Source organism: Phoxinus phoxinus (assembly GCF_949152265.1).
Source record: "Phoxinus phoxinus genome assembly, chromosome: 7".
Lineage (NCBI taxonomy): Eukaryota > Metazoa > Chordata > Actinopteri > Cypriniformes > Leuciscidae > Phoxinus > Phoxinus phoxinus.
This window is the reverse complement of record NC_136882.1, coordinates 27493643-27506025: the sequence shown is the minus strand read 5'-3', so window position 1 is coordinate 27506025 and position 12383 is coordinate 27493643. Positions and strand designations below refer to the sequence as shown.

The 12383-nt window shown below is 34.9% G+C and overlaps 1 protein-coding gene across 3 annotated transcripts; it reads left to right on the top strand.

Annotated features, from left to right (window-relative positions):
• Positions 1-3175: 3175 nt before the first annotated feature.
• Positions 3176-12238, top strand: LOC307001620 (interferon-induced GTP-binding protein Mx). 3 transcript variants are annotated; one of them, XM_079618352.1, is made up of 12 exons: positions 3176-3316; positions 4330-4496; positions 4750-4887; positions 7795-7949; positions 8205-8343; positions 8456-8654; positions 8970-9048; positions 9668-9790; positions 9884-10022; positions 10573-10731; positions 10894-11183; positions 11487-12237. In XM_079618352.1, exons 1-12 carry the CDS (start codon positions 3246-3248, stop codon positions 11718-11720), a joined length of 1893 nt encoding a protein of 630 aa, XP_079474478.1. In that variant the 5' UTR covers positions 3176-3245; the 3' UTR covers positions 11721-12237. The 3 variants fall into 3 exon arrangements, with proteins under 3 accessions (XP_079474478.1, XP_079474477.1, XP_079474479.1); XM_079618351.1 differs by lacking the exon at positions 3176-3316 and adding an exon at positions 4069-4178 and having other exon boundaries at positions 11487-12238; XM_079618353.1 differs by lacking the exon at positions 3176-3316 and adding an exon at positions 4069-4178 and having other exon boundaries at positions 4330-4560; positions 4745-4887; positions 11487-12238.
• Positions 12239-12383: the final 145 nt, after the last annotated feature.

Sequence of the window (12383 nt, the reverse complement as noted above, 5' to 3'; positions counted from 1 at the left end):
TACTCACCCTCATGTTGTTTCAAACCTGTATGAATTTCTTTCTTCTGCTGAACACAAAGGAAGATATTTTGAAGAATGTCAGTAACCAAACAGTTAACTGGTCCCATTGACTTCCATAGTATTTATTTCCCTAGTGAACTATCCCTTTAAAATCCCTAGTGAAAAAAATTATACTTTATTGTATTTGAAATATATTCCTTTTTTCAATAGTCATTTTTTTTTAAACTATCTTTAAATATATTAAAAGTATATTAGCATTGGCTACCTATTTTCACAATACAACTTTTAGAAAATATATACTTGAAGTGAAAAGTTACTTGGACATAAATTGCTTTCAGAAAGTATTAAAGCATAAATGTAATGTTAGCCAAGTACAATTTGTTTATTAACCCTTTAAGGTACTACTCAACCATTTGGTAGACCACACTTTAAGTCACTATATTTAATTGAAAATTGCATCAAGCTTAACTCAACCTGAATGAGCCATCTCTATCGTTTGGTGTAGTTGTGCAATGCTAAAAAAATCCACTAGATGGCACTGTGTCTGTGAGCAGCATGCCTTTTCAGTGTTCCTTCAAACAGCACGTGACACAGCGCAAATTTACTCATCCTTTGATGACGCATATCGGCGGGACTTTTAAAGGTAATACTATTTTGTTGACATATTATAGTTTCAGAGGACTTGTTAAACAGAATTATGTAACTTAATTAAACAAAAATAAGTCTTATAAGGGTCAAATAATTTTTTCAAAACATGCTCTACCAAACGGTTGAGTTGTCATTTTATGGTAGAGAAGCTAGCTAATGTTGGTAAAATGAGCTAATGTTTGTAAAATGAGCTAATGTTGGTAAAATTAGCTAATATTGGTACAATTAGCTATTTACAATGAACAAAAGGGTTAGTGTTGTTAAAATGATTAATTTAATATTATTCAATTGCATATTTGATGAAAAATATTTGATCAATATAATTTTTTCACCATTTCAAAAAAACTATCCAGTGATGAAATGTTTTCTGTGTTGACAAATCTTGTGTGATATCCTAAACTGCTGAGATAATTACACAACGCGTGCCGTTGTCACGATCCACACACAGATGAAAGTTAGATCCAAGTGCAGTATTTATTGGGGAAATCCGTAACTCATAACAGTCCAGGCAGGGGTCAAATTCCAAATAAGCAATCCGAAACACAAAACAATAAACCGGCAAAAGACAGCGTGGAAGCAGACCTCAAAAGTGGTGTGACGAATAACAAGGACTCCGTAACAATACTAAAACAGACATAACTATAGGGTATAAATACACACAGGGTATAAATACACACAGAACTGACAATCATGATGGGGAACAGCTGGGTACAATGAACAGTGATGAGTGCAGACAAGGATTGTGGGGAATGAAGTTCCTAATGAGAATGACACCGTGGGGGAAGGGGACCTGTAGTGGACACCAGGGAACATAACCCAACACTGTGACAGCCGTAGACTACACATCCGATTCGCGAACTAATGATTCCTTTGAACCGATTCAATTTAATGAATGGTTTAAACAACTGTTCTGTCCAACACTGAACTCACGAGACGTCTGAATTGGTGTATAAAATAATCTGTAACACTTTACAATAATGTTCTATTTATTAAACTATTTAACTACATTAGTTAACATTTACTATTGGTAAACTGCACTTCTACAACATTGTTAATTTCAACATTTAGGCTATAGCCTACATTATTGAAATCAAAAGTTGTACAGTATTTGTTAACATAGTTAATGCACTGTGAAGTAACATTACCACACATTAGTAAGTAACATTACCAAACAATGAACAGCTGTATTTTTATAAAATAAGATAAACAAAGATTAATAAATACAGTAACAAAAGTTTTGCTCATGGTAAGTTCATGTTAGTTATTAGATACATGAACTAATTAGTTAAAAGTTACAAACAAATAATTGACTCTAATTTAAATAATACTCTGAAGTTTAAATAATTTAAAATGAAAATGTAAGTGTGCTTACCCCATTTTTGTTTGTAAGAAAAAATTAGATTAGATTTCATATCGCAAAAAATGATCGCAGAAAAATAAAATATGGCAATGTCATTTTTTCCCAATATCGTGCAGCCCTACTGTATATGGTAAATATCAAGAATAAATTTGAAGAATTAATACCAATTATGGTGTTACTATTAATTCCGCTGCTGTTGCACCCCTGACCAAAATCATTAGTGCAGTTGCACAACAGGTCAAAACCCATTTGTGCTGTTGCACGACCACCAAAACCAATTTGGGCTGTTGCATGACCACCAAAAATATTTGTTGTATTTGTTTGAATCGTCTTTAAAACTCTACAAAGAAGACCTTACTGCACAGTGGTTTAAAGTAGTCTGACCATATTCATAACAGTGTCTGTAAAGCATAGTGGAGGTTTTCTTTTTCTCCCGAAAAAATTCTAATCAAATCTTGGGTGAAGTTTTACACACACACACACACACACACACACACACACACACACACACACACACACACACACACACACACACACACACACACACACACACGAACGATGTGTTTGGAGCCATCAATAGCAGCCATCAGATTTTTTATTGGTCAAGAAATTGCACTTAAAATGACTTGTTCTGAATGTTGTTCTTTTATTATGAACAGACGTCTCAACCGTTTGGTAGAGGACTGTATCTAAAATACTGTAGGGTCTAATTAAATTTTTTTTTTGGGTTTTTGTTATTGTTATCATAATTGAATAAAAAATGCAAAGAAATAATTTTTCCTTTGCTTTTTTCATGGTGCGTACCTCAAAGGGTTAATGTGCATTTGTTACTGAAGACAAGGTGTGCAGTTTGTAGTATTTGGAATAAGCCATATCACTGAACATATAGCCTACTTTTTTATTTATTTAAATATAATACTGCACTTATGGGATATTTCTTGTACTTGTAATACAAATAAAGTACACTTTAATATCATTAAGCAAGCATAATTAGTCCCAACACAGACATAATAAAGTAGACTAAGTATACTTGAGCACAATTTAGCACACAAAAGTAGGCTACACTAAATACACTTAATGTAGTAGCAGGCTATGTATTATGCTTTACCACAAATTAATTGAAACTAAAATACACTTAGTACAAGTTAACTACGGTAATTATTGACTGTGTGGCTGCAAGTATACTTTGCATACCGGTATTTGTTTTCCACCAGTGAATTCCCGCGTCGGCCAGGAGATGGCGCACGCAGCTGAATCAATCATCAATCCATTTTCCATACCGCGCTCCAGCGAAACATCACACTACAGGTATATTACTTTTTAATTAACTATTCAATTGTTTAATTAATGTTTATACATGCTAGTTTCCATGGCAGAGTTTCAAATGATTATTAACAGCCAGCACAAACTGCACAAGCGGTAACTTAAGTTAATTAGCCCTTCCCGCGCGCACTCAGTGTCTGAATTCGCTCACAAGTTTTCAACCTTTCGAGTGGACTATATTAATGGAGTAATGTAGAGAATGGTGAATGTGGGATAGGTGGCGATTTCGAACACAGCATTCTATTCCTCACAGCCTCATCAAGCAGACTCTTTTTCATCCGCATTAAATTCAATATGGCGTCTAACCTGACTACTGTCTATGACTAGTCTGTATTCTGTACCATAATGGTCTGTACAGACACTGTGAACAATATAATGGAAATAGGTAGATAATGTTTCGCTCTAATAATGCACTTAACACAAACACATGAACACATTCAGCCCGGACTGGAGAATAGTGGACCGGAGCGACAGAGATGGGGTCCACCCCAGGTTTTTTATTATCTTATTTCCCGCCTGTTGATGAGACTAATTCCATTCCGAGCAAAATTGGAGACACTTTTCTCGACAAAGAGTTGTATTTTTGTTGAATGCACAACAAAACGTAAAATATTCGAAAATTATCCTCGTCGTGAAGTTTTACATAATACAACTCTGCGCCGTTGATGAATCCAATATTATGAAGCTGCAGACTCGTTATTCCTGCGTTTTTGTTTTCTCTTTGTTCAGTGATATGGAAAAGACATAAAGTCATGGACAGTTTTAAAGAAACAGTTTATTTTTTTGTCGACTTTCACGTTGAATTGTGTTTAAAAACTGATAGTGTCAAGACTGCATTCGACTCGAGGTTATTTAATTTCCCTCGAATTTAAGTTATTCGCACAACTACGCCCTAAAAACGTGCTTTATACATATTAACTCTATAAACAACCTTCGATAAAACGTTGACCACATAATAATAACTCTGGCTGAACTACTGTCTGTTTTTCTATTTGCAGACAGAGTTTAGACATGTCTCCACGCGTTTCTTCAAAGGGAGGAACTACGATTAATGGTCTTAACCAGCACTATGAAGAGAAGGTCCGCCCATGCATTGACCTAGTGGACTCTCTCAGGTCATTAGGTGTTGAAAAGGACCTAAACCTGCCAGCTATTGCGGTCATAGGTGACCAGAGCTCAGGAAAGAGTTCTGTGTTGGAAGCCCTGTCTGGAGTGGCGCTGCCTAACAGGTAATATGAGCATCTATCTATCGTTCTGTTCTGTCTATCATTCTATCCGTTCTATCATTCGTCTCTTTGGTCTGAATTTATTTACTGTATTAAGTGTTTTAATTATTTTACTCTTATTTGTAATTAGAACGTAACAATTGTAAGCAAGTCTATAAATAAGAAGCTGACTATCTAGTATTTAAAACACAGGTATTGTGACACGCTGTCCTCTGGTACTGAAACTGAAGAAAATTACGAAGGACAACAACTGGCATGGATTGCTGTCATATAAGGATCAAATAAAGCAACTGAAGGACCCTACTGAAATAGAGAATGCTGTCTTAAATGGTCTGTATACTTAGCCTACACATTTAAGTGTAAACAGATACAGTTTATACGACAATTCACCATGACGTCACAACAGTAATAGACGTTCTTCCGGGTGGCAAAAGCCGAAGCGTATCTATGGCAACACTAGTAAATTGCTTGGAAAGGAGACCCACCGTCGGCAGTAAAAATGTAATAAAAATAAAAAAATTAATGAAATATAATGCGTTTTTTATCATAATAACAACTGTATTTAATGATATAAGTAAAAAATATAATAATTATGTCACTGATTCTTGAGAGTCGGGACAAAACACGTTTTAAAAAACTTTTTTTTCAAATACACACTATATCAATTATAGTTATACGTTTCTGCAGAGAAAGGTCTTAGCTATTTAACCATGTAAAGGAACAGGATCTAAATAAAAACACATTTTAAACAAATTTACATGTTTCCCTTCAGAACTGGATTTGTGTCAACTCCGTCAGACACACTAAAAAGTAAACAATTAAAATTTTTCCAATCCAACAAGAATCTAAAGTTCGGAAGTATATTGTAATAGTGTTTAGTTACTCTGATATGTTAAAAAAATACAATACATAAACTTAAGTTGTGATTTCACACTATTCTGAAACCTCAGATTTCTAAATATTTGCATTTTCAAACTTTGATTTTAATTTCAATATTGTAAAAACAAATTCCTTAAATAAATAAAACATAAGAGGATGTAGATCAGATGGTCCTTTATTACAAAAACCACATAAACTGAAGGAAGAATATTTTTTTCCCAAAAAAATTAACAAAAACATACATCCAAACGTCGAAGATCTGACGGTGTTGACGAAAAACTGACGGTGTTGACGAAAAACTGACGGTGTTGACGAAAAATATGTGCATTGCTGATTAGTGAACTGATGTGCTCTTTAAACACTACTACTAAAACTACTCCTTGTTATTAGATTATTGAACTTACTGTAAAGCAAACTATAATAAACATATTGCACATACACCGTTTTTAAACTGTTTTAAATTACACCGTTTTTCCAAAAAAACAATAAGGGAAACCAGGGGCCGTGATAATTCTTTTTTGGCCATATCGCCCAGCCCTACACTGGCTTCTCATTTCTCTATCTCTGTCTCTACATAGATAAATACATATATTAAAGTGCTGGCAAAGTTACACGTTACACAATAATAAGCAGACCACTGCCTGCCCATTCTCTACAAGTCAGATGCGTACGGTTAAATAATGTAATGCATGCTGTGTATGTGCATTTATGTGTAAATAAAACCCTGAAATAACAGTTTAACCCTTCACTATATTCACAAATAATATTATATTCGCACATTAAGAGGTTATTGGTGGATTTTTCAACTCCGTCATCTTACAGGTCAACTCCGTCAGACATAGATCCTGACGGAGTTGACGTCTGACGGAGTTGACGTAAGGGCATGTATTTTCCGCCAAAACATGTATTGTACACTGCAGCTAGGTAGTTTTTCCTCAGTTGCTAGCTGTCCCAATAACCTCACTAAAATTCTTAAATTCAATCCACTATGGTTTAAAAAAAATTATCTTAACAGAAAGATGGTGTTGACATGGTGCAGCTGTGACCATAGGAATATTGACATTGTTTGTCTAAAATATAAAAAAATGTACAAGGTACCAGAGCATGTGTGGTAGTACTGCATTCACCACAGGCAGGGAGATGAAAAGGGGTCCTCGGGATATAGCTGACCATGCTATTTCCTGATTTAAAGAGCTTTATAAAAATATCTGACGGAGTTGACAGAAATCGAGGACACAACTTTAATAGGCAGATTTCTATGGAAAATATTGTTTGATGTTCACTTCATGCATTGTTTTTTATATTTATACCCCTTATTTTTTATTTGATGTATATGTTTTCACAATTGTAGAGCTTTTTTAAAGTTTTTTGGGATGGTTAATATTGTGACCTCTTGCTGAGGACAAGTGCAATAACATGGACCTTCTAACCACAGACCATACATTTAAGCAAATTTCCCCCAAACAGATAAAAAAGTTTATTCCAAAAATCAGATAGGTATATACAATTCCTTTAGATTTAACTTTGTAAGTATGTCAATCATGATGAATTTCTTAATTTTTGCTATAAATTAGACTTTTCTATGTGGGACATGTTTTGTCCCGACTCTCAAGAATCAGTGATGTAATATAGTGGGCCTACACATAATTAGCAAAATACTCTCTATAGCTCTTTTTTTCTAGCCAAAATAATGTGCTATATATCATGGTCATTAAATGGCTTTCCTGAGGTAAATGTTATGTGACATAATTGTCCTCCAGCAGTTATATTGACCTCTTTGCGCGGTTGAAAAACACTGATTGGTCGATATTATGTATGAGGAATATACATTTCGGTAAGTTGCGTGAGAAAATGGATGTGTGGCGTAGAGAGAGATGTGAAAAGTGACTTGCAATGAGTCTGATCTTCAAAAGAGACAAGTTTACTAATATTAGTCTCAAATTTAACCTGCTGAAGATAAATGATAAATCATTAAGATTTCCTACTTTTGACGAAACGACGTCCACTCGCTATACGTTAACCTCCTCACCCACAGGAAATCGATAAAACCCTAACGTTACACCTTTGGCTGTATATCTGGCAGCGCAACCCCAAACACAACACGTTTTCATCATCGTTTCAACTTTGATCAACAACAATGTTTTTAACTATGTAAATGTTCCACTAGCCGGCTGGATCTCTTCAGTTAGTCAGTAGAAGCTGCTCGCGTTCTGCCACCCGGAAGTATCTTGGTGCTTATTGTTTACACACATTCTGAAATGCCGTATTAAGAACTTTAATTCCCCGCGAGTCTTTAAAATGGTTGAATTCATTGTTTTGTCATCTGTGGGATGTTTGTGACATGATATTGTTTTATAGCTCAGACAGTATTGGCTGGAAAGGGAGAAGGGATCAGTCAGGAGATGATCACTCTGGAGATCCAGTCCAGTGATGTCCCTGATCTCACTCTCATTGATCTGCCAGGCATTGCTAGAGTTGCCACTGGAAACCAGCCAAAAGACATTGAGAAACAAGTAAAAAACTATTTGTACATGTTTAGAAATGTTTAGCATTCCAGTATTGTGGATAACAGCTCCTTTATACACAGTTTCTTAAACCTTTAAACATAAATGCTGGAACAGGTGGTTATTATGCTTATAGGAAAAAAAAAAAAAAAAAAATGGTTGGACTGTGCCATTTATAATGAACGTGTGTCCAAATACAAACCAAAACCGTATATATTTTTTATTCAGGAACAAAGTCTTCAACATTTAGTTTTTCTTCAACAGATAAAAGATGTCATTGAAAAGTTCATTAAAAGACAAGAAACCATCAGTTTGGTTGTGGTGCCTGCAAACATTGACATCGCCACCACTGAGGCACTGCAGATGGCATTCAAAGTAGATCCAACCGGACAAAGGACCCTGGGTACGTAACATTTCACTAAATAAGTGAAGTCATTGTCAAATACATTGTTCCTGTTTTCTTGATAGTAAAATAAAACACTGACGAGTGTATAGACAAATATTCACATCTGCAGGTATTCTGACTAAACCGGACTTAGTGGACAAAGGCATGGAAGAGACGGTGGTCAGAACAGTCAATAATCAAGTGATACAACTGAAGAAGGGCTACATGATCGTAAAGTGCCGAGGCCAGCAAGACATCAATGAGAAGCTTGGTCTGGTCAAAGCGCTGGAAAAAGAAAGACTTTTTTTTGATGAACATGCTCATTTCAGGCAAGTCTTTTCTCTCACAATTGAAGCATGAGTCAGTTCATGTCTGTGGAGGAAAAACAATGGTGTGATTTATATGCAGGCAAGATGTTTGTGAAATATAATCGAATATATATAATGTTCATGACATTCATCTCATGTAATATTTTAGTAATATTTTTCTGTATGTGTTGTCGCTGTTGTTTCACAACAACGACACTGTTCATATATTTATGCATGTTTTACATAACCCACTCATAAAAAGTATGCAACATGCTGTAGTTATGCTGCAGTCCTCAACTTCCTTGTCATTATTTTAAATTCATTCTTTCCCTTCAGGTCTCTTCTTGAAGAAGGAAAAGCTACAGTACCCCTTCTTGCAGAAAGACTCACAAAAGAATTGGTTGAACACATTACTGTGCGTATGCTGAGAAAGGCTGCTCGATTATGGCAAAAATCATAATCACGATTGTTTTGATCAATATTGAAATCATGATTATTTATCATAATTAGGATAGGTTGATATTGGCAAAATCCTATGTGAATCTCTTCTTCTTTTTTTTTCACAAGGAAATTATGTTGCTATGATATCAAAAGTTTAGATACCACTGAAATGTCACAATTATCTATACTAATTTCAATACCAAAGCGGGAACTAATACTAAACTAATGTAAGTTTAAAAAGTCCTCAAATAATTATTGAAGACAATGAGACAGTCAGTACCGGTAATACAATTAAAACAGATTCAAATTACAAATAGGATAAATATAATATATAAAAAATTAAATAATGCTTTAAGTTTTAAATGTAAGTCTATCTAACAGTATAGTATTCAGCTAATAAATCAAAACAAAAAATTGTTTTTCTCATTTTTCTGAGTGATTCTCAGCCCTAACAAAGAGTTACAGCAGAGACATTGACAGAAAAGAGTAAATTACTTAAAGCTTAGAAGACTAAAATCAGAATAGAATACAGAATTCTAGATTGCCTTTAGCTTTCTAATGTCTCCATTTCCATGTCATTTCGTTACCTTTAGAAAACGCTGCCACAGTTGCAGAAACAACTTGAGATGAAATTAGAGAAGACGACTGTGGATCTTAGAGCACTGGGAGATGGAGTTCCTACTGATGAACACGAGAAGAGCAATTTTCTGATTATGGTAAAAATCTTAACAGAATAATTGTACATGTTAAACCCCATATGTTTTTATGTGGCCTTTTTTAAATCTCATAACCTGATTTGCACTCTGCAGAAAATTCGCCAGTTCAGTGATGCCCTTGAAGGAGTAAAAAGGGCAGAAGAAGATCTAAGCTCAGACATGAGGGTCTTCACCAAAATCAGGAAGGAATTTGGAACATGGAAACGCATTCTGGATGACAAAACCATAAAGAGTGTGTTTATAAACAATATTTAGTTTACATTGTAGCATACATTTTAAGTGATCAGTGACAGTAATGTTGATTTGTGCAGTTTACGGTATATTGCTTTAATATTATTCTCTTTATTTTAGACTTTCTCTGATAAAATAATGTATTATTTACATCTTTGATTTAAAAGAGTTTAAATCTGGCACACTACAGGTAGTTTATAATGGGTTAGTGCTAGAAATTTAAATTTTTAATAAATCAGTAAACATTTGACCATGACATAAATGAGAGGGAAGATTGGATTCTTGAATGGAACTCAAGTTAAGTTAATGCTTAAGTGTCTTTACACTATCAACACTACACTGTAGCCTTTAAAGGACAATCATGTTGTCGTCTTGTTGTCTCTCCACAATTAATATCAATCAACCATCAAGCTTGGGAGATTGTTTCTTGAGCTCCTTCATAAATTAATTTAAGCCACTTCTGTGCAATATACAGTACATGCTGTTTGAGTTTAACCCTTTGTGCTGCAGGGGTGTGTACTTCATGATTTTCTTTCATCTTTTCTCTCTAGCGGAGGAAACCCTCAGAGATGAGGTAGAAGAGTATGTTAGGACTCGTAGAGGAAAGGAGCTTCCTGGATTTGTGAACTACAGAACTTTTGAAAACATTGTCAAGAAACACATTGAGGAGCTGGAGGAACCTGCTTTAAAGCTGCTCAAAGATGTCGCAGGTGAATGGCAGCATTTCAAGATGGTTTGCAGTGTTGCATGCTAAAAAATAAATTCAAATGCATAAAATCGGTGACAGATATCAACTATGCATATACACTATGTTGTGTCTTACTGTAACTCATTTGATTGGCTGTTTTGTTTTCTTGTGTCCTTTATTACAGACATTGTTCATTCCTGTGTGAACCGCCTTGTTAGCTCTCATTTCAAGGCCTTCTCTCACCTATTAAGGGCCACCAAAGATCCAATTGAAGATTTTCTCGATGAGCAGTTTCAGAAAGCTGAGGAGAAAATACAGTCTCAGTTTAAGATGGAGAGGATTGTCTACTCCCAAGACCATCTGTACAGCAATCAGCTTGACTCTGTAAAACAAAGGCTAACAGTTCTTGCGCAAAGGCAGGTCATCAGTGCAGATGTACGCGAGATGACACAACATCTCACTGCCTACTTTACGGTAATCATTTGAAACATTTATGCATCGGTTCACATACCTGAAGATTTAGGAGTCTTTGTTCTTTAAACTCTGTGTGTAATCTTTTTGCCACTATTGCCACTAAGCAATTGCATGAATAATGATTGTTTTCCAAAAACGTATGGTTGGCTTTCTTTTATTTGTCTCTGTCTTTCTTGGGATAGTAGAAAGATTTTAACATCAAAAACACATCATCTTCTCCTGCCCAATTATTTGCGGCAGAGGCTTGTATTTAGCTTATTATGGTTTAGAATGTATTTAAATGTACTTTGTATGTATTTGTAGATTACTTCTGACCGTCTGGCTAATCAAGTTCCACTGATAGCCCAGTACCACATGCTGGACCAATACATCTCTAAGCTTCAGAATGCAATGCTTGCCATGATTGGAGGGAACAATCCAGGAATGCTGATCCAAGAAGATTCCACTGTTGCTCGTAAAAGGAAAGAACTGAGAGAGCGACTGGAGCGCCTGAAGACTGCAGGCAAAGTCCTGTCCAAGTTTGTGCATTCTGTATAATTGTTAAGTGCCTGTTGTTCATTAGAATATTTTTGCTGCACCAATCCCAGATGTTTTGCTCAGAATTGCAATGGGGTGTCATTGGAGTTTATTTTGTTCATGTACGGACAATTAACCACTAATTAGTTAAGATGGTGTTTGTGTAAATTCCCTGCTACAATTCTATTTAGGGGCATTTCTTGTTTTGGAAACTGTCCAACAGTTTGCTTTACACTTATAAGAAATATATTTTCTAATTTATGTTATGTGTGCATCCAGTTTCCTAATTGTTAGTTTAGTGATCCCTAATTTAATATTAATAATTTAATAATAAGAACCACATAAATCTAGAAATAACAAAATTTACGCAGGATGTTATGATGCTGTTCTTTGATAAATGGAAATTAAGGACACCTTTAAAGAGAACTTTTTCTTGGCAAAAGATTTAGCTTGCACTTTTGTATTTGTAATATTTTTTCATGTATCTTAAGAATTCACTTTTATAACTTTAAAATAAAAAAATTGTGAAAGGTTGTTATGGCGGTCTTTAAAACTAATACACACACACACACACACACTTACACTTAAAGTTAAGCTAATTTATATAGTGACGTTGTCGTGTTATTGTTATTCATTAAACTCTGATGCAGCACATTTTAAGGCCTAGAATGTGGGTTGGCACAG